Below are 23,743 nucleotides of genomic sequence, written 5' to 3' on the forward strand. Positions count from 1 at the left end.
GCTGTTGGTTAAGAGCTCCTGAGACTGTCCTGCAGACAGAGTTAACACTGTCCACTGGTGAAGGACAGTGCTGTTGTTGCAGGGGTCTGGGAACCTTTCTGTTGGTTCAGAGCTACTGTGACTGTCCTGCAGACAGAGAGTGAATACTGCCCACTGGTGAAGGACAGTGCTGTTGTTGCAGGGGTCTGGGAACCTTTCTGTTGGTTCAGAAGCCCTGAAGGATTTTCTTGTTGTATGTTTACAGAAATCCTGGGAGAGGGTTTTGCTAATGTTTTCAGGGATCCTAGGACTGTTCTGCAGGACAGCAATCCTCTTAGTCTCTCTCTGCCTCCACGAGGGTGCTGCTTCCAAAAAGTTCTTCTGCCTCTCTCCCGTGTCTCTCCAAATCTACATCACCAGCTCCTCCCAGTTCAGGACTCTGTTTTCACTTCAACAAATCCATCTCATAGGTAGGATTAACAAGCTCTGGGTTTTAACACAATCAATTTGAAAACCAAGCCAATACAGGGGAATCTTTAAATGCCATTACTATCACAGCAAGGCAGCTAGGTGGTGCATTGAATAGAGCACTGACCCTAAAGTCAGGAGGACCTGAGTTCAAATTTGACCTCACACACTTAACACAAAACTAGCTGTGTGACCTTGGGCAAGTCACTTAACCCCAATTGCCTTCCCCCCTCCAAAAAGAAAAAAAATAAACTAGGTTCCCTTCTGGGGGAAAAAAAAGAAGTGGAATTGGCTACCTATACTGTACCTATACATTCCCTCCTTGGAAGTCTTTAAGCAAGAATATAGATGATTTCTTGTCAGATATGCTACAGTAGGTATTCCTTTCATGTACAAGTCCCTTTCAACTCTCAAATTCTGTAATACTCTAAATTGAAACCTAAGTGGGATAGGACTGACCTGACTGCTAGAAAAATTACAGATTTATTTCTATTTCTTCCTCCCATTTCCCCTACCTCCAATGAACAAAAAAGAAAAGGAAAGGGGGCTGCTAGGTGGCGCAGTGAATAGAGCACTGGCCCTGGAGTCAGGAGGACCTGAGTTCAAATCTGACCCCAGACACTTAACACACACAAAAAAACTAGCCGTGTGCCCTTGGGCAAGTCACTTAACCCCTATTGCCCTCCAAAAAGCAAAAATAAATAAATAAATAAATGAAACAACTGAATTTAAAAAAAAGGATTAAAAAAAAAAAAAGGAAAACTGCCTTAACAAATTTGCAGAGTCCAGTACAAGAAATTTCTATGTTGGCCATGTCCAAAAATGTATACATAAACCATATTTCTAAAAATATTTAACAACATCTAGAAAATGAAATAGCAATCACCAAGATTCAACATGGTTTCATCAAAAAGAGACCATGCTTGACTAACCTCATTGTATTTTTTTGATAGGTCTACCAGATTGGGAGAATAAAGACTGTGGCAAAAGAATCTCACACTATCCTTGCAGAAAGGATTGGTACTGTATTTAGAGGAATGAACTCATTGAATGACAAGATGCAAAGTTAAGACACTGATAGCTCAATGTGAACTTGGTCTTTAGGGCAAGGCTCTGATAATCATTGCTGACCCCAGGTGCTGATATGCTTATCAAATTGGTATGTGATTAACCTGGCAGAAACAATAAATAGTGTAATGTACAAGAATCAGAATCCCCAACAATATTAATGGTTTGAATCTGAGATAAACCTTAAAAATAGACTTAAGTATAGAATGGAGGTATGATTAGACAGCAATTTATGAAAATGTCTGGGGGCATTTAAATGCAGTCTGACTGCAAAGATCAGTATAAGTCCACAGTGTAACAAAGCAGTCCCTAAAACATGATTTTAAACTGTAATGATACAGTAACCAGAATTTGAGTTGATAGTTTCACTGTATTCTGCCCTACTCAGAACTATGTCCAGAATATTGTGCCCAATTTTAGGTGTCCAACTGTAAGAGGGACCTTGATAAACTGGGGGTGTACAGTAAAGGCGAGTACAATCTAGTTAATTAGGGGCTTCACTCCATTTAAGGATCAGATGAAGGATTTGGTGTTGTTTGTCCATGGCAGAGAGGTCTTAGGGGTGATATGTAAGTCTTCAAGTATTTGAAGGGCTTTATAGAAGAGGAATTAGATTTGTTTTGCATAGTCCGAGGAGAAATGGATGGAAGGCTGTAGCGGAAGGTTTAGACTTGACACAAGAACAATTTCTTAACAGAGCTGTCCAAAAGTAAAATGGGAGTCGACAGGAAGTACTGAGTTTATTATCACTAGAAGTTTTTAAACAGAATTGAAATGAGCAATTACTAAGGATATTGTGGAGGAAATTTTTGGTTAAGTGTGTGTGATTGTCTCAGATGCTTTCTGTTTGCCCCTGCAAACTCTTAGATTCTGTGATTCTGGAAATGGAAAAGAGTATTACAGCATTAATTTTTATAACATTTAATAAAGTAATTTTTTCTGAAGATTTTCCTTCTTAATTATGGCTGACAGAAGATGATGTAAAAATAGGTGTTATATTAAAATGGGTGTTACTTGGAAATACCTATTCCTCTGCTGAGTTGGAAGATAGAACCCCAACTTCTAATTGCCACCCACTAGACTCTTTCTACTGAAGAGAATGTAGGTCTGGGGATGCTTGATCCTTAGCCTAAGTCAGCTTTTGTGTTGGTAGTCAGTGATGAGGTCAAGGAGCACCCTGTGATATTGACTTACTGGTAACAGACCAGTAGGGTAAAAATCATCAAGAAAAACACTGATTTTGATGGTTTAACCAGAAGCTTATCTCATTTATGCAATGTACACCTGAGATGTAGGTGATGTTAGACAGACTTAGGGCTGAAAGATACTTCAGGATAAAAGAAAAATCAAGTTTATTATTTCTAGTTCCATTGTTACCTTGACATACACACTACTGAGTGAACCCAAACAAAGAGCTGTTCACTCTTAAAATCTTACAGACCACATGCATATGCAATACATCATTAAAACCCAGAATATGTACTTTTTCTAAGAGCAAACTACAAATGATTATACTTTTCTTCTTACTTTTAATGATTTTGTATACATCTAGCCTAAGGCCTAACAACCCTATGTTTCCAAGTCCTTTAGCGTTCCTAATTTAAGCAGAAGTAGATAAGCAATTACTGAGGGATTAGAGACATCTATTTCCTTTCTTAACCCCAAAATAATCCTAGAGGGCAGATAAATTCTTCACAGATAGGAAGCTTGTGACTTTATATTCTTTTTATCTTTGCTTTCCTAGATTGCAGACTGGCTGATTATTTGGTCTTATTAGTAATAATGGGTATTGTCTTATGCAGCCACACCTTAAAAAATTAGCTTGTATGTATTCCCTGAACACATAATAAACTGAAGGGGGTAGGAAGGGAGCAGAAGCCAGTTTAAAAATTCATTGAGGACAGCCCATACAGTCAATAACATATACTTTCATTTAACAAACATTTATTAAATTCCTACCATGTGCTCAGCACTGTACTAGGCACCATAGGATACAAAAGTAAAAAATACTGTCCCCTGCCCGCAAGGAGCTTACAATCTAGCTGTAAGACAACACATACAAAGTACTAGCTAGCTCTTATCATTTAGAAAGTACAAGATAATAAGACATAAACTATGAGTGATCAGTGTAAATAATTTGAGATTAGTTATGGAAAGCTGAGAATAAGTGATAAGCTCCATCTTAAAATAAGTAATGGACACAGAATGATTTTAGGCTAGAGCAATTCCTAAGCAAAAATAGAAAACAAAAACAAAAAAAACTCAAACAACAGGATGAACAAAGTATTAATAAAAAATGCAAATGAACATATTATGGAAAATGATTTTAAAAGTCTGAACTACCTCAAAGAGTAACAAGAGATGAGATTAACAACTTCTGAACAACAAACTGATGGAGGACCTGGAGGGCAAGCTAAGTTTAAATTAAATCTAATGAATAAGGAATCACTATAGTTCTTTTGGGAAAAGATGCCATGATAGTAATGTTTAATGTCTGCAGAATACATTGGAGGAGGTATATAAGAGATGGGGAAAGCAACCACATGACTTAAAATAATTCATGTATATGATAATGGACCAGTCTGATGGAAAGAGTGGCTGTGGAAATATAGACTAAGGTCTGAGGCAGATTGCTAAATAAGAATCTAAGTACTTGGCATTGGAGAAGAGTTCAAAAGAATTACAAGTTTGAGGTATTAGTAGATTTAGAGGATAATGATGCACTACAGGGTAATGGGGAAATTGAGGTGATGCCTTTTGGGAACACGGAGAAGAAAGGGAGAAGAACAGTGATCATCCAGTTTTCTTTCCAATATATCAAATTTCAGGTGTTCACGTTAGGTATATCCCCTTGAGTCTGTGCCACAGGCAACTGGAAAAGTAATACTGGAAGGAGATTATATCCCTGAAGAAATGGATATAGATAGAAAAGAACAGAAGCTTAAAAATTAAGCCCTGATAACCAGAGTTCAAAGGTTGGGGAAAAGAGAAGTTAGTGAGAAAGACCCACAAAAAAAGGTGGAGCATGTTAAGAGGAACCATGGAAATACAGTCACAGAAGAAACTTTAAGGAAAAGGTGGTCACACTTCTTAAATGGAGTTGTGGTAAAGAAATATGAAAACTGGAAAGACCTTTTGATTTGGTCAGGGTACTGATGATCATTTTTAATGCTTACATGGTGAGAACAAAAGCAAAGTTATCATTTAAGGACCACTAGTAAGAAAATATAAAGAGTAATAGATAACTCATTTGAGAAGGCAAAAAAGGTAGCAAAGAAATGGGGTTATTACCAATTTGAGAAACTAGGAGGCAATTAGGTGGCACAGCAGAGTGCTGGGGCTTCAGCCAGCAAGATTTGCTTTCAAATCTGGCCTCAGACACTTACTGGCTATATGACTCTTAACCCCTGTCCAACTCAGTTTCTTTTGTTGGGGGGAAGTGGGGGGAAGGCAAGGCAATTGGGGCTAAATGACTTGCTCGAGGTCACACAGCTAGTTAAGTTGGAGTCTAGATTTGAACTCAGGTCTTTCTGATTCCACAGCCACTGCTCTATTAACTGTGCCACCTAGCTGGCCCTCAACTTAGTTTCTTTAACTGTAAAATGGGGATAATAATGGCACCTACCTCCCAGAGCTGTTGTGAGGATCAAATAAGATATTTGTAAAGCACTTATCACAGTAGCTGATATATAGAAGGCATTTATAAATGCTGGTTTCCTCCATTCCAGGAAGGGTAGAAGGGAAATAGGATTGTAGTTGGAAGAAGTAACTGGATTAAGAAAAGGTTCTTCATATTTCACCCACTGGGTGAGCTAGAACTTTTGTCTATTCTTTTTTTAAATCTCTTATACTGAGGGACAAAACCTCCGTGTTCACATACTTTGCTCAAAATATCTCTCTTCCCCTTAACTGAGAGGAACATTAGATGCTTTAAGATTGCAGAGTTACTCTCTTAAACTCATTTTACACAGTATTTTATGTTCTGCATATTTCCCCCTAATGGAGAAACACAAAATGACAAAGGTTTGTTTTTTTTTCACCTCATCTCCACAAAGACCCAAGACAGCCTAAAAGTGAAGCAGAGAAATGTAATTTTTGTTAGGTGGCAAGGCACTTAACCTTTGTGGATCTCAGATTCCTCATTTGTAAAATGAATAATCTATCCCTTACAGCTTCAAAATACTATGATTTTAATATATTGTTGTAAGGAAAAAAAAACAAGTGGTTTTGGAAAAGTAGCTGTACCTCATGAGTGTTGGTAGTTGAATGCATAAGCAGGAGAATTAGCATTAAACTTAATAAGGGAGGGAGAAAACTCCTTAAGTTCTTTTACAAAGTAAAATACCAAAGAGAGCAGCAATTATAACACTGGAAGAATAATTCACAGGAAGCAAAATTTAAGCAATAAAGCCCCTGGTCTCAAAGTAGGGGTAATATGCAAGGTCAACTAGATACCCCAATGAAAGATTTTGTGGTCTGAGACCTATGCCTGGACTATGGTTCTAGAATACCTTACTTGAAAGAGAAGAGATTAAAAGGGGGCAAAGCAGCATTAAATATGAATTAGATATACTTATGTGAGGAACTCCAGAAACCAGAGTATGAAAAGCTTGAGAGCATCTGGGTGAAGATCAGTAGAGGGAGAAAGAGCAGTAATCCTGTCATGAGAATGTATCATAGATCACCTGGACAGGAGGAGGAAAAATAACTAAGAAATTTAAGAAAGAGAACATGGGAACATAATACAGTGATTCAGGATTCTGATTATCTACTTATTTGCTGGAGCTCTCTCACTACACATTTTTGCCTTGGCATTCATCCTTCTAAAAGAAGATAGGATGGGGATTGGGGAAAGTGGGGAAGGACGGAAGGACACAGAAAGCCTGGGCCACCATTATTTTGGACCTGATTCTTATCAACCAAGTTACAATGAGAAGCATTTTAGAATTCATGACAGCAAAGAAGATAACCAAGAACTTTAAAATGCACTCTAGATTCTGGCAGATTTTGAAAGGTTGAAAGAAAGAACAGGAAGAATTTCATGGCCCAAATTTGACAGGGTAATCCCAAAAAGGATGGAAAAGTCTCAAAGTATGAAATTCTGAAGACAGACACACAAAAAATAATTTCAAGGAGTAAGGTGAGTCTAAAGAGGCAAATGTGGACCAGCTTTTGGTAGAAAACTGGATGAATTAAAAAACATAGCATAACGCTAAAAAGCATAGAGTCTTAGAGGACTAAAACTCAGAATAAGCTACTAGCTAAGTAGGAAGTGAATTATTTTTTAGGTTTTATTAGAATATCAAATAAGGAATAGGCCTAGTCTTAGACCGGATTAGATGATGATGAAAAAGAATGGAAAGGATAAATTCATTAATTCTTATTTTGCTTCTATTTTTTCTGCCAAGGTGAATAAAGGTTGAAAGTCTATTAAGGATTTGATATCCTAGGTAAGAATACAATAAGAAAACTGCTGGATATTCTGACTTCAAGTCATCTGTTTTAAATAACCACACGTCAAAGATCTCAGAAAAAACTGCCAGATATGGGTGATGAGTCACTGTTAGTAATCAAAGATCATGATAGTTATCCTCAAGTATCTGAAGGGCTAGTTCTGTAGAAGAGTCATTAGACATTTTCTGCTTGTTCTCAGTGTGAAGAACTATGACAATGGTCAATATCTACAGATTTAGGTTTATAACAAGAAAAAGCTTCCCACCAATTAAACCTATCTAAAAGCCAAGTGCCTGTCTGAGGAGGTAGATTACTCACTAGTGGACAGCAAGAATAGACTGTATAATCACTTGTTGGGAATGTTTTAAAAAGTACTCTTGGTCAAGTATGAATTGAAGATGGCCTCTGGGTCTTTTCCATCTCTGAAATCTCATAACTGCTATAACTGTAACATTTTAGAATGTAAGCTCCATGAAGGCAAGTACTGTTTTTAAACATTTTTTTATCTCCCTTAGAACCTAGTAAAGAATTCTCCTTACAGAAGGCACATAATTAATGTCTGTTGAACAAATGAAAAGGGGAAGGATAAGAGACATGATAGAGCCCACATCAAAGATGTTTTCATTGTCCATCAGAAATCTCATCCTAAGTAACATGTGTGTGCATACAATATGCCCTAAGCAAAATCTGTATCTTAAAGAAACTAAGGAAGAAGAATAAGAATAAGAATCTATAGTGGGTTTAGTTCTGGAATTGTCTAAATCATTAGTTAACAAGTATGTATGTCTGAAGGGAGTTTTCTATGGGATTATCTATGGCTGGAAACAAACTCAATCTGGGACCAGATTTAGTATTACAGTGGACTAAGATAAATGAACTAAGGAAGGGGGAAGGGCTAAAGTATTTGACAATGAGGTATTGGATGACTAATGGATAAGGGCCAGTGCAGAAGGCAAGCAATATGAGCTGAGACTGAATATAACATTCGAACACAGTTCAATGAGGGGAAATTTAATTAAGGAAGGGTGCCATAAATCTTCTGACATGGAGGAGATTTTAGTGGGTGGCAAGGTAAAAGGAAGGCAATTGATCTACTATAACATATGACCTATAAGGTGATTAGATTAAAAAACAAACATACATACATGAGAATCTGATTTTGTCAGTGTAAGTAGGGAACTCATGTTTTAGAAGGGAAACTCCCTTCTATTACCACAGATTAAAAACTCATCTAAGATACAGTAGATAAGTCCAAGGGAACTGATTAAGTCACATATAATTGCTTGTGACTTAAGCAGCATTACAAAGTTATTGTCAGGAGAAAAGCTGAAGCTAAATTTTCCTGACTCCAAGTACAGCATTCTATCTACTATTCCACACTGCTTCTCTCATACTTCTAAAGGGCTGCTATCCTTCCAATCAAGTAAATACTCAAAGCATTCTTGGGATTCCTTTAGGATTACTTTTAGATCCCATATCACATGCTTTTTAAAATATCTTCACAGGGGCATCTAGGTGGCACAGTGAATAGAGCACCAGCTCTGGAGTCAGGAGGACCTGAGTTCAAAGCCGGCCTCAGACACTTAACACTTACTAGCCATGTGACCTTGGGCAAGTCACTTAGCCCCAATTGCCCTGCCTTCCTCCCTCCAAAAAAGCCAAAAAGAAGGAAAACAGCAAACATGAGAAAGAGAGAGAGCAGAAAAACAATGGCCCAGAAGAAATGTATATTCTTTAGTTGTATTTTATCTTGAGCCTCTGTTTTTCCAAATCTACGGCATCCTGAAGGTTGTATGGTATGGGTTTGTACCAAGGTTTAGAATAGGTGGATGGTACTGTATAAAGCAGGAGGAGTTATAAAATACAGTTAACTAAACTTTGACAGAAAAACTAGGCGAAGGTTTCTGCTCAACTATTTTTCTACATTACTCCTACCATCATTACTTTGCTTTCACTTCCTTTGATGACTTCACCAAAAGCATAGGACATAATATTGTTTGTGTAACCAAATGAGTCAATAAAATGACATGACAAAAAGACTGACCCTTTGGGTATGGTTTTTAAAATATAACATTCTGAATTCAAATAGCAATAAAGAATTCACAAACAGTGGAGACAATTACAGAAGCATTTACAATAAAATGTGGATATATTAGCATGATAGAATTAAGTATTTTTCAAAATTTTCCTATGATCTTATAAAGCTTGAAGATTTTCATGAAGCCTAATGATATTCTAAAGTAGTACTATACATCCAATTAGGGACATGACAGTAATTTCAACAAAGAATACATGAAGGATAGCAATGGGAAAGACAAAATGCAGTTGGTGAAAGTAGTAGCAGCAGCTCTCAAATCCATAGCCACTTAGTCAGAACATAGTTAAATTCCTTGGGTGGTAAATAAGCAGCTTATTCAAACACATTTTTCAATTTCAGAGGATAAATAGGCAACTTAAAAGCTTTATCCCATTACATAAGGGACCAAAATATCAGTAAATTTTGCCCAACTTGCTCTGAAGAGTTAGTATAATGTGGCTATAGCATGTGGATTCTATGATACTAGATAAAGTTCTAACAGTGACTAACTTTTCACTCATTTACAATAATGATAGGGACTTGTCTCCAGTGTAGTTTCAATTCAAATTAAACAAATATTTATTTATTAAGCACCCTACTAGTTGCAAAGCACTCTTCTAGGCTCTGAGGGATGGCATCTAATTCTCTAATGGTTGAATAATGCCTGAATTGTGACTGAAAGCTTTTCACACATATTATGTAGATTCAGATTTTTCTGCACTATGTATTCTCTGATGTCGAATAAGACTTGACCTTTGAATAAAGGCCTTTCCACATGCACCACACTGATAAGGTTTCTCCCCAGTATGGATTCTCAGATGTTGAATAAGGCCTGTGTTCCCATTGAAAGCTTTCCCACATTCCTTACATTTATAAGGTCTCTCTCCTGTGTGGATTCTTTGATGCTCAATAAGGCCTGACTTCTGACTGAATGCTCTCCCACATTCACCACACTTGTAGGGCTTCTCCCCTGTGTGGCTTCTCTGATGGCCAATAAGGTGTGAGCTCCTCCTGAAAGTTTTTCCACACTCATCACATTCATAGGGTTTCTCCCCAGTGTGGATTCTCTGATGTCCAATAAGGTGAGAACTATGACTAAAAGCTTTCCCACATTCATTACATTCGTAGGGTTTTTCCCCACTGTGGATTCTCTGATGTAGAATTAGGCCTGCACTCTGACTAAAAGCCTTCCCACACTGATTACATTCATAGGGTTTTTCCCCTGTGTGGATTCTCTGATGTAGAATAAGTCCTGTGTTTTGACTAAAGGCTTTCCCACACTCCTTACAATGATAGCGTTTTACTTTGTTGTGGATATCCTGATGTGAAAGAAGGGCTGACCTGTAACTGAAGGCTTTACCACACACATTACACTGATAAGGTTTTTCCCCAGTGTGGATTCTCCAATGTCGTACAAGGCCTGAGCTTTGGGCAAAGCTCTTCCCACATTCCTCACATTTATGTCGTCTTTCTCCGGTGGTAGGGTTTCCTCGCCGTCGGTCTAACCTGCCTGTATATTCACTAGCTTGTCCATGGTTAATGCTCTCAGGAACATTCCCATTGCGTTTGGCAGTTCTCTCTCCATTTGGTTCCATTTCAGCAGATACTACCTGTTTTTGAGTTAAATCTCTGTTCTCACTCCTGGTCTCAACACCTGAAACAAACCAAAGAGAGCAAATAAAACACCTATCTCCTGAGGTGGTAGCAAAGAGATTGTTAGAAAAGGAATAGAAAAATTCAAATATCACATATATTAGGAATCTAGGGCTTGACAGCAAAATGGCATCACAATACAGGAAAGGAAGTACCAGGGTTCAAGTAAAAATTCCAGGGTACAACAATGATGGAGAGGTAGCAAACAGGGAGGACAAAGCTCCTAGCCAGAGTTAAGCAAAGAAAACGACAAAAGTAATTCTATGTATTTACCCATTCCTAATGCTTATTCTAGATCTTATCTTTCTCATCTTAGCATGAAAGGGATAGAGGAGAATGGGAAGAGTCTGGAAGAATGAAAGATACTCTGTTAATATGTACTTTTAAAGAATGTTTTCTAACTGTAAACTGAAATCTCATAAACTACTCCCTTGAAAAGAACAGTGGCTTAGATGGTGGCAAAAGGTATGTTCAGCATGCTCAGAGCAATGTAGTCAGGATGGGGTTTGAAATCTTTAAGCATCAGTGTTCACAGGCTCTTGGAGGAATCTACCATATGATTCTCGCCAATAAGTGGGGAGGGCCACCAAAAAGGTGTGTGGTCAGACCAGCAGAGATCATCATTCTAGGAGGGAAGCTCAGTTTCCCTCATGACTTTAACTTCTGGAAGCACAGGGACTGGTGCCAAACTAGTGCAAAAGGTATAAAGGCAACATAACCAAATAGGCCAGAACCAGTTGCTACAATGCAACTTGGTAAGTCTAATGTGAGAGAAGCCTGGGTCCGTGAAGATAAGCTGAACTTGGAAGACTACAGAAAAGAGTTGTCTGCCTCGGACCTGAGGTTGAAAGAAGCATATCGGAGAGGCTGACCTATAAATAAGCCCTGTATGATCAAATCCACAAAAAAGAGAACTAGAATAAACTTTTCATTAAGAACAATTCCTAACAGAAGTCATTCCATAAAGAAGAGGAAGAAAAAGGAAACTAAAAAAAGATCCTATTACACATACCTGACATAGAGGGGCAGGATTCATTCATTCTTTTTTTTATTTTTAAGCAATCAGGGTTAAGTAACTTGCTCAAGGTTACACAGCCAGTTATTTCTGGGTGTGGTGCTGAGTATCTGAGCCCAGATTTGATCCCCACATCATCCCAACACTGGAGCCAGTGCTCTTACTCGCTGAGCCACCTGGCAGCCCCTTAGCAATTGGGGTTAAGTAACTTGCTCAAGGTTACACAGCCAAGTGTTTCTGGGTGGGTGCTAAGTGTCTGAGCCCAGGATTCAATCTCCAGGTCATCCCGACACTGGAGCCAGTGCTCTTACTTGATGTGCTACCTGGCCGCCCCTGATTCATTCACTCTTAAGAGCTCTGAGTTTCCTCTTTAAGATATTATTGTATTTCTCCTCTAGTGTCTAGTCATAAACTCTTTTAAACTAATAAACCCTAAAGAAATACTGGGTGCTATTTTCCAAAATCAATACAAAGGAGTAAGGAAAAATGGCTGATACTTGGATTTGAGTCACTTGAGTTATATGACTCTAGGCAATTTACTCCATTTCCTTAGACCCCAGTTTTCTTACCTGTAAAATAAGGGAATAAGCTAAATAATTTCAGAGATCCTTTTCAACCCCTACAATCTGTGATTTTCAACATAAGCTAAATAACGAGAAAAGATAGTAGATGGTACCCATGAACCAAATAATGGGGCTTGGCATAGAGGTTGAATGGATTATAAAGGTAATCAGAGTCATCTAGGCCAACTCCCTAGTTTTATAGATAAGGTGAGGAAAGGAAAAAATTATTTAATCTAAGGTTAAGTGATGCTGTGATTAGAGCACTGGAGGTAGAGTCAGAAAGATCCGAGTTCAAATCTAACCTAAGACACTAGCTGTGTGATGCTGGTCAAGTCAATTAGCCTACCTCATTTTCCTCATCTGTAAAATAGGGATAATAATAGCACCTACCTCACAGACTTATTGTGAGAACCAAAGTGAATGCTACACTGTAGGACTGATTTCCTTCCTTCCTTTGATGTCACACAGGTAGTTAAGTAGCAGAGCCAGAATTCAAACCCAAGTCACCTGACTCAAAATGCTGTATCTTTTTCACTCCACCATCTTATAAATTTTTTTTACCCTATACACTTATGAAGTGACTTGGTTTTTCCATTTTTCATTCTTCCTTAACCCTGATCCCAGTGGGAATCAGAATATTATAGAAGAAAAATGTTTTTGTAGTCAAATTCCAGCTATTATCTGTGTCACCCTGGGCAAGTCACTTAACTTCTCTTGGCCTCAGTTTCCTCATCTATAAAATTATGTAATTAAACTAGATTACCTCAGGCCCCTTTTCATACTAAATCTATCATCTTAACACTAGTAAAGGGCTCAAGAGAGAAAAAAGTATAAGTTGTACTTTGGTTTGAATAAAGAATGGAGGAAGGGTATCAAGGAGAATTGAAGGAATGAAAGGAGAGCTGCTAAGTAAGATTCTATGGGTTATTTATTGTAAGACCTAGAAAAGGTAGTTAAGAATGGGAAAATGCCAAGACTGGTTAAAAAAAAGGACAAACAACAGTAAAAATTTGAAATTTATATATCAGGTATCTGTCAGGGGAGTGGGAAGATGGGAAAGGTGAGAAATAACGGAAAAAACAGTAATTTATTTGTTTCCAAATACATAGAATTCAACCAAAGGTAACAAAATGACCTCTGGAATAAGAGAGCAGGAACATGTTACAGAAGCTCTTTTTGTGGTGGCCAAGAATTGGAAATTGAGGGGGTGCCCATGAATTGGGGAATGGCTGAACAACTTGTGGTATATGAATGTAATGGAATACTATTGTTCCATAAGAAATGATGAGCAGTGAACTTCAGAAAAACCTGTTAAGACTTAAATGAACTGATGGTAAGTAAAGTGAGCAGAACCAGGAGAACCTTGTACACAATAACAGCAACACTATATGATGACTTACTTTGATAAGACTTACCTCTTCTTATCAATGCAAGGACCTAAGACAATTCCAAAAGACTCAATGGAAACTGCTATCCACATTCAGAAAAATGAACTATCGAGTCTATTTGTTCTCTCTCTTTTTTTTGTTTCTTCTTTCTCACAGTTCCTCCCACTGGTTCTAATTCTTTGTTACAATATGACTAATGTGTAAATATGTTTAATACACATATATATGTAAAGCCTATATCAGATTGCACTCCATTCTTGGGGAAAAAATTAAAAACTCAAAATCTCTAAAAACTCAAAATCTTATGTTGAAAACTAAAAATAAATTAATTAATTTTTTAAAAAGATACATAAATAAAAAAAGAACATGTTGCAGGCAAGCTAGGCAGTGGCTAGAGTCCTGGACTTAGGATTCAGGAAAACCAGAGTTCAAATCCTACCTCAGACACTCATGGCAAGTCACTTAATCTATTTCAGCTTATTTCTTTATCTAGAAAATGGGAGTAATACCACCTACTTCATAAAGCTGTTGTGAGCAACAAATGAGGTAACATATTATTTCAGGATCTTAATATTTTACTTACCTGAGCCTAAACTCAATTGAGTCTTTCATACACTTCATGGCTACTATCCCATGAATAAGTAGATATATTTTTAAAAAATGTTAATCCTCTATTGGTCCTTACCCAGGGAGTACATGTGGCCAACATTCTCCGGCCTGCCGTCACTACAGAGGTCTTTCTGTGCTGGATCAAGAAGTCCCCATTCCTCCTGGATAAGAGACACTGCCATGTCCTCGATCTTCACCAAAGTCTGGAACAATACAAATTCTCCACTGAGGCCTGTTACCCCAAAAGGTAGAGTCCCACTACTCTAATCCAGAGTAAGGAAATGAACCAGCAGAATCAGTGTAAAACAGTAAGGGAGAAAATATATCTGATGAAATGGGTAGTGTTAGGTTGAAATGAGAAGAAAAACAAAAGGCAACCATCAGAAAAGCAAAACAGATCTCTCCAGGAAGAAGTATTTAGAGTGAATACTCTAGGTGGAACCTACTAAAAGCTTCAGGATGATGACAAAGAATCAAGCAGCAGACAACCGCTCACCTGGAATCCAGCTGTAAGAAGTGCAGCTGCCATCTCCTGGTCTCGTGGGCTTCCCTTCTGAGATGAAGCAGGAGTCTGGGGAATGGGCAAAACTAAGAGAAGAGAAAGAAGCTATAAATAATATTAGCCTTGTCCTCAGGCCTCTCCTCACTAAGAGCTTGTAGGATTCTGAATTAACTACATAACAATTTCAAACCTGCTCTCATATTTCTAAAATAGATAACAGATTTTAAAAACTAGTTTTATAGCTCAAGCTTCTCCCACTCTATAACTGAACGCTCTACAGAACTCACTTTATCCATTAAACAAAACTCTTTAACTTCTCCATTACTATCAACAGCATGACCAAGTGTGACAAATAGCCCCTACTACTTGTATCTAAGTGTAACATTTCTTAGATCCAGATCTTTGATTAACTGTCCAATCAGCCTGGGAACCTACCTGCAGAACTAATTTAACTTAACTAATGCTTTCTGGATATCTCCTTTGACCTCCAGTGCCTACTTCCTATTATAAAACTTATTACCAAAATTGACACAGATCTACCCAGTTTAGAGTTTCAAGCTTCAGAGCTTTTGCCTAAAGAAGTTCACATTTGGTAGTCTGAGTAGGAGTGAAAGGGTAACTAAGTATGAAATCATATGATTCCATAGTGAAGTGGTAATGAGTAAATGCTAAACATGCTCTATTGTAAAAAGCCAAGGAGTATGAAGAGATGAGGTCCGAGGTCTTTGTGGTATTCTTATTGCCTTTTTGAACTCAGTGGGTTATCAACCATCCATAATACATGTGATTTTATTTACATACACACACACACACACACAAATGCGCGTGTCGGTCAGTAGGCTAGACAGAATTATAATGTATTTATCCTCAAGTTCTTCAGTGCAGTCTACTCAGAAGTAGAAAGAAAGGAACTGGGCTCCTTTCTATGGCGAGAGTTTATGTCTCTGTCAAGATTAGAACTCCTCAGTTCTACCACTTTTCCCCACAAATTATTCAAATAAAAGCTATCATGTTTCTTCTGTTGTTAGTAAGCTAAATGGTTTAGTCTAGGAAAAGGAGGGGCGATCACAAAGAGATATACATGCTCTCATCAATTACAGGTCAGTATAAACTAATCTTATTCATTTTCTGAGGGGTTACTAAACTTGGTACATCAGAGAAATACTACATATATAGTTAGAAAGATTTTTGCTATTCTTGTGGAAAAGATGGGGGCTAAATGACAGTATAATTAGAAAGCTTCAGAACTGGTTGAATAGCTTGATTCAAAGAGCTGGTTTCATGCCAATTTAGAAGAGTTCTGGCTTGGCCCTGTGCTGCTAAACATTTTCATAAATAATTTGGATAAAGTTATACATAACAAATATAGATTTGGAGGTAAAATGAAATTTACAGCTTAATCCAACATCTTCATTTTACAGAAAAGGAAACTGAGGCCTAGAAATGTTAAGTGAATTGTCTGAGGTTATACAGCAAGTGGTAGAGCCAGGATTTGTATCCAGGTCTCAGACTCTAAATCCAATGCCCTCCAATGGCACCACAGGCTTATCCAATGAGGAGACAATATAAAGCTGGAAAGAATACCTAACGGGCTGGATGATATTTAGGATCTAAAAAGATCTTGACAGGAAACTTTGAAATCTAAAACAACTTTAATTAAAGGATAAATCTTAAATTAAAAAATAAAACTTCAAAAGGATAAGTTTGGGGTGACATGATTAAATAATAGGTTATCTGAAGAAGATCCATGGATTTTAGTGCACCATTGTTGTTGTATGTCCTTTGGGGACCCTAAGATCAGGGAGGTAATACATGCAATTACAGGGCAATACACATGCAAGTGGATCGGATGCAAGTGACATGCAAGTGAGGGAAGACTCTGCAAAGGCACCAGCTTCACTTTCTCCTCAGGAGCTATCTGGAGAACGAAGGACAAATAACGTCATCTGTGAGTAGTTGCAGCTGCCCCACTGGGGACCCAAATGGAACTTTCTAACTTCCTTCCTACCCTGAGGATGCTCTGCTCAAAAGAAAGTAAATTTTTATCTCTGAAATCTCACAAGATATTTTGGGTTTTACTAACTACATTTCTTTAAGGACCATGCCTTAAACCCAAATCACTCTGGCTCTCATTGATTGCCCAACAAGAGGTCCCAGGCCAAACCCCATTTATCGTTGTTTGGGCCTTGACTGGCAGAGAGTGAATGTGAATAGCAATTGTTTCTGTTCTGGCCAAAAATCCAGAGGGTCTTCCCCTCCCAGATTGATTTTATTTTTGGACCCAAGTAAAAGAGGCCATTTTTTGCATCCTTTCTTACATAGCCTTAATCACTGGATGGGCACTGGCTCAGTCAAAATGAAATCTATTAAAGACCTTGGCTTATGGAGGGGGAGAGGGAGAAAATTTGAAACTCGAGGGACCGTGGAACTGAATATTGTAAACCAAAAGTAAATACATACATACAGACAGACATACATAAAAAAACCTTGGCTTAAAAAGGTCAAGGTCTCCCACTGTATCCAGGGCCATCTCCAATCATCCCGAACTAATGGACTAAACTGAATATGATTCAACAATATGATAGGGAAGTCAAAAAAATCACTATGCTCATGAACTGCACTGATAGACATTGCTTCCAGGAATAAGGAAATGGTGGTCTGATTTAGTCAGACTACATTCAGATTACACTATTCAGGCTCTGGGCACATCAGTTTAAGAAGTACATGGACAAGATGGTGAGCATGCAGTGGAAACCAGTAAGAAGACCAAAGGGCCTTAAGTTCATTCCATATTGGTTAAAGAAATTGAGGATGTTTCACCTATACATAATCTATGACTTCAAATACATGAAAAAGTAACATGACTTATTTTGTTTGAACCCAGAGAGGTCAAACTAGGAGGAACAGGAAGTTACAAAACAGCAAATTTAGGCTTGGCATGAAGAAAAACTTCCCCAAAGTGTAAAAATGGAATAGCTAACTAGGGAGGAAGTAGGGTGCCCCTCATGGAAGGTCCTGAAACAAAGGTCAAATAGCAATTGGTTATGCTGTAGTGGGCACTCTTTTTCAAGGTAGAGACTGGACTATATGGTCACTCAATTTCTTTCTAATTCTGAAATTCTGTAATTACGATTTCATACCTTATCAATAAGGTCTGGACCTTGTAAGTTACTATTTTATCAAAGTACTTCCTATTCTTCAACTGAATCAACTCTTTGCACAAACTTAATGTAGTACCTAGACTTTCTATCAGAGGTCTCAATGTATAGACAGAAAGCAACAATTCAATGTCATTTGTTTCAGGTTGCTTGGTTTATTCCATAAATTAAAAATTGTTTTTAATGCATCTCTTAAGGTGGAACTTAGTTTTTTTTTTTATTATTCATCTAAAAAGCTTCCCTCAGGTCTTGGTTACAATGACTCCTCGAGAAGTCTAGTATTGTCTAATTCCAGCCATATTTATACCCAGGTTTTAGACTGAGCTGTTCCAGTATGTTCCAGTATGTTTTGCTCAAAACACTCTTCTAATTTTTCAGTTTTTTCTGTTGCTGGCTTGGTCTGAGTTGATTTTCCTGTCCTTTCAAGCAGCAGTTTTATTATGACCCCAGCTTCTACTCAACTCCCTAATTAATTTCTCTTCTATTTACTATCTAAATTGGGGTATAGCACGTATTCAGGGAAGATCTCTGGTGTGAGAAATTCTGAGCCCTTTTCAAGGCTACTTTTCACTTTTGGTACCCACCTGATCCACCTAACTCTCACATGTGGCTCCTAAAAGCTACAGCAATGCAAAGCAGCCACAACTCAGATTCATTTCAACATTTTAACAGATCCATTTCAACAGATAGGCTAAATCAGGCTGAGGGTAACCAAGGGGTCTCAAATCTGTCAGTGAGTTAGGGGGGTGTCTACCCCAATCATGTGAAGACTGTTCCTGGTAGAATGGGCAGATGGGAACAGTTTGTTTCAATGGCCATGAAGACAGCTGAAGCAGGAACTGTGAAGTTCTTAGAACTTGGTTAGATATCAAAGACACTCTTCACTGTATCTTGAGATATCTATCACCTGTGGTCTTGACTCTTTCATGCCACTGGACTGTGATTACTCTGGAACAGAGAGTGAAGCTGACAACTTCATGCAATTCTGCCTCACTTAAATCCAATTTACACACGAATCAAAAGACATCACCCATACAATTTTACCATTTTTACCTATCTCAAAGTTCTGTGGTGATAGGCAAGGGACGAAGCAGCAGGTGTGGATACATTGGGAGCTGTAGTCCCAACCTTGCACAAAGTTGGCCCAGGTTATAGGGCCTTCTTCTCACTGGAAGTAGCAGTGGGATTTGGCAGCTCCCTGGGTGTCTAAGGAGCTAAGGGGCTAGAAAAGGTGCCCTAAAAATTATCTTCTTACCCAACCCTGTCCTGATTACTGAGGCAGGCAGGAAACCCACCCTGAGGTAGAAACACAAAAAAAATGTACCAAAACTTCTGCATCAGTATATGGAATGTGTACACAATTATAGACAACACAAAATTTAGTAGACGTGAAATATGAGCAGCTCTTGTTGTGAGAGAAAGCAGGTATCACATCCAAACAGGAGCCCTAAATGAAACAAGGCTGGCAAATGAAAGTCAACTTACTGAAAGTCAGAGCTACATGTTTTCCTTGAGTGGCTGCAGTGAATAGGGATGCTGTGAAGCTGGTGTAGGTTTTGAGATCAAAACTAATCTAGTCAACAAGCTTGCATGCCTACCAAAAGGAGTGAATGACAGGCTCATGACTATGTGACTACCACCTGCAGGAAAATGCCATTCCACCATCATCAGTGCCTATGCTCCCACCATGACACATCATGATGAGGTCAAAGAAAAAATTCATGAAGACCTGGGGATCCTTATCATCAATGTGCCAATAATGGAAAAGGTTATAATTCTGAGTGACTTTAATGCTAGAGTAGGCTCAGACTACCAGAAATGGCAGAGAATCCTTAGGAGGAATGGAGCTGGAAACAGTAACAGCAATGGTCAATTACTACTGAAGACTTGTGCAATGACCTCATCACAAACACTGTCTTTTGCTTACTTAAACACAATAAAACTTCGTGGATACATGCTCACAGCAAACATTGGCACTTAACAGACTATATGATTATAAGCAGAAGACAGTGTGCGAGACTGACGAAGGCAATGTGTGGCCTCAGAGTGCTGGACTGATCACAGACTTATCCTCTCCAAGCCAAATATTCACATTCAACAAAAGCAGCAGCCCCAAAGCAAAATGATTACCAGTAGCATTAATGTCAACAGATTAGACCACTTCTGAACAGGAACACTTTGTTGCTAACTTGGAGGGAAAATTGAGCCAATACAAAGTTGGCAACAGTGGAGCAGAAAAGGAGTGGACAGATTTCAGAGATTTGGTGTAGAGTATTTCATTTGCTCATCTGGTTCAGAACACTCGCAAACATCAAGACTGGTTTGACAAAAATTATGGGGAAATTCAGAAGCTGCTAAATGAAAAACGAGAAGTCACAGGGTTTACCAGCAGGTTGCTTCATCCATCTCTAAGAAGGTAGCATTTAATTCCATCAAAAATAAAGTATAAGTGATGCTTAGAGAGATGCAGGATTCTTGGCTCAGTAAGAAAGCAGATGAAATTCAGTTTTATGTTGATAATAACAATCCAAAATGCTTTTATGATGTTCTGAAGGCTATTTATGGGCCAAAGACCTGTGGTGTACCTCAACTACTCAGAAGTCACACTGATTAGTGATAAGGACATGATCCTAGAGTGATAGGCTAAATATTTCCATAGTGTTCTCAACAGACCATCATCAGTCAAAGCTGATTTACCTCAGATTGAAGTCAATCCCTCTGTAGCTGAGGTTCCAATTGAAGAAGAGGTTTTGAATGTCATTAGGCTCCTTTTGTATGGCAAACTACCTGGTACTGATTCTATTCCAGTGAGATTTACAGGGTTAAGGATCCACTGCTCATATAAAAGCTGACTGAAATTTTCCAAGTTATATGGCAAGAGGAGATTATCCTTTCAAGACATCTCCACTGTCTATCTCCATAAAGGTAAAGAAAATATACTGTCCTATGCCAATCATGGGGAGATCTCTCTCTCAGTCATTGCTGGCAAGATTCTTACTGGAGTCCCCCTCAATAGGCTGATCCTTCACCTGGAAGACAGTCATCTACCTGAGAACTGAAAAACGGTGGATATGGTGTTTGCTGCCTAGTAACTCTAAGAAAAATGCCAAGAGAAGAAGAGAAGTCTGTATGCAATGCTGGTAAATATGACCAAAGTCTCTTAGTCACAAGGGTCTACAGAAAATTATGTCAAAATTTGGGTGCCTGGAGAAGTTCATTAGTACTGCACATCAATTTCACGACATCATACTAGCCTGGGTTCTGGATAATGGACAATGCTCTCACATTTACCTAGTCACCAATGGACTGAAACATAACTGTATGATTGCACCCATGCTTTTTTAGCATGACGTTTTTAGCCATGTTGTCAAATACCTTTAATGAGGACAAACACGACATTAAGGTCAGCTACCATACTAATGGTAAATTCTTCAACTTGAGATGGCAACAAGCCAAGACCAAAATGGAAAGTGTTGATGCATGATTTTTTTGTTTGCAGAAGATTGTACATTCAATGCAGGGTCTGAAGCTAAGATGGAACAAAGTATGGATCATTTCTCTGCTTACCTGTGCTAATTTTAGCCTAATAATTAACACTAAGAAAACATAGGTACTCCATCAGTCATCACCACATCATCCATACATGGAACAATTGACTGCAGCAAATGCAGAAGTTCTGAATATGGTGGCTAAGTTCACTTATCTTGGAAGTATACTTTCTAGGGATATACACACAGATAATGAGGTTGACACAACCTACTACCAGAGTGACTTAGTGTCTGGGAGGTTCCAAAGGAAAGTGTGACAGAGAAGAGGTACTAAATTGATGGACTACAGAGTCATTGTGCAAGTGACTTCACTGTTGTATGCCTGTGAAACCTGGACAGTATACCAGCACCAAATGAAGAAACTGAATCACTTCCACTTGAATTTTCTTAGGAAGATTCTGAAGATCACCTGGCAGGATAAGATAGCAGACATTGAGGTCCTTTCTCAAACTGAACTGCCGAGCATTCAAACTGTACTTCAGAGAGCACAACTCCAATGGGCTAGCCATGTTATTTGAATGCCAAATGTACACTTGCCAAAAAGACTTTTATGGAGAACTCACACAGGGTAAGTGCTCACTCTGGAACTGATTGTGTAACAAGGGAGACACTGGCTGAGGACTGCATAGTGTGCCCTCATGAGAGAAGGTGCTGTGCTCTATAAGCAGAGCAGAACTGAAGTAGCTCAAAAAAATGCAAGACGTACAAATTCGGGGAATCCATCACAAATACTCACAAGGACTATTTTTGCTAAACCAGTGGTAGAACATTCTGAGCTCATACTGATCTTATCAGTCACAATGACAAGCACTGTAATTTGATTCTAACATAGCAATGTCATTTTGTTCCTCTAAAAAATGAAGAACAACAACTAATCAACTACTTAAATCACCATTGTGAGAACATCTCTTTCTTACTCTTGATCATTAATTTATTTTTCAGCATTCATTTTAGATTTTCTAATTTTTAAAAATGTTTTACAGGTGAGCGGAACCAATATGGCAGAGTAAAAGCAGGAACTTGCTTGAGCCCCCACTCCAAACACTTCCAATACCTATAAAAAAATGACTCTAAACAAATTGTAAAGCTACAGAACCCACAGTGACAGAGAGAAACAAATCTCCTGCTTTAGGCAGCCTGGTAGGCTGACAAGAAGGGTCTATCACACTGAGCTGGGAGCTGAGTGCAGTCACATGTGAGCTGCGCTGGCTCAGACTCAAGGGCCACACTGGCCAGAGCAGACTTCAGAAGAGTGAATCACCAGCAGCTGTGGCGATTTCCAGACTTCTCAACTCATAAACACCAAAAAGAAAGTAAAAGGTCAGTGGGGAACTCTGTAGGAACTGGGTGATGGAAGAGTGCAGTCCAGGCCCTGACCCTCGGGCAACAGAGGTGGCAGAAGCTGTAGCTGCTGCTGTGTGGCTGCCTCCAGAGCTACTGGCCTGCAGATCATATGGGGACCAAGCAACCATTCAGAGGATAATCACTCTTGCTTTACCTGTGTGGATCTGGGTCACAATCTTGGGTGGTGGTCCTGGAGTGAGGAACCTAAGCATACCAGAGCTTGTGGTGGCACCCTCCTCATACCTCTGATAACAGCTGTAAAAACCCCAGACATGTGAGACACAGCTTTCTCCACTCTGGAAGCAGAGTTCTACCATGGCAAAGAGCTCAAAAGTCAAGTAACTGGCTGGCAACATGGGCAAACAGAGGAAGTGTGATCAGACCAAAGAATCTTTTTTGGGGGGACAAAGAGGATCAAAACATGGAACCAGAAGATGACAACAAAGTCAAAACTCTTGCACCAAAAGCCTCCAATAAAAATATGAACTGCTTGCAGGCCATGAAGGGGAACTCAAGAAGGATTTTGAAAATCAAGTAAGAGAAATGGAGGAAAAACTGGGGAGAGAAATGGGAATGATACAAGAAAATCATGAAAAGTGAGTCAGCAGTCTGCTAAAGGAGATCCAAAAAGATACTGAAGAAAATAACACCTTAAAAAAACAGACTAACTCAAATGGCAAAAAAGGCCCAAAAAGCCAATGAGGAGAAGAATGCCTTAAAAAGCTGAACTGGCCAGATGGAAAAGGAATCTCAAAAACTCACTGAAGAGAATAATTCCTTCAAAATTAGATTAGAGCAATTGGAAACTAATGACTTTATTGAGAAATCAAGATACTATAAAAACATACCCAAACAAATGAAAAAATATAAGGCAATGTGAAATATCTCATTGGAAAAACCACTGACCTGGAAAACAG

At 38.6% G+C, this 23,743-nt stretch overlaps 1 protein-coding gene across 5 annotated transcripts in view; it reads right to left on the reverse strand.

Moving 5' to 3' along the window:
* Positions 1 to 2,843: 2,843 nt before the first annotated feature.
* ZKSCAN8 (zinc finger with KRAB and SCAN domains 8) overlaps positions 2,844 to 23,743 on the reverse strand; it is a 58,941-nt gene continuing 38,041 nt past the window's right edge. For all 5 annotated transcript variants that reach the window (XM_069076830.1, XM_069076829.1, XM_069076827.1 and 2 more), the window contains 3 exons: positions 14,771 to 14,862; positions 14,351 to 14,477; positions 2,844 to 10,700 (listed from right to left, as the gene is read on the reverse strand). In XM_069076830.1, the coding sequence (XP_068932931.1) occupies positions 9,742 to 10,700; positions 14,351 to 14,477; positions 14,771 to 14,862 (1,178 nt within the window). In that variant the 3' untranslated portion in view covers positions 2,844 to 9,741. The remainder of the gene's footprint in view (positions 10,701 to 14,350; positions 14,478 to 14,770; positions 14,863 to 23,743) is intronic.

The sequence above is a fragment of the Petaurus breviceps genome, unplaced genomic scaffold (assembly GCF_028583685.1).
Source record: "Petaurus breviceps papuanus isolate PSGF00001 unplaced genomic scaffold, PetGlider_PUasm1.0 90925, whole genome shotgun sequence".
NCBI classification, from domain to species: domain Eukaryota; kingdom Metazoa; phylum Chordata; class Mammalia; order Diprotodontia; family Petauridae; genus Petaurus; species Petaurus breviceps.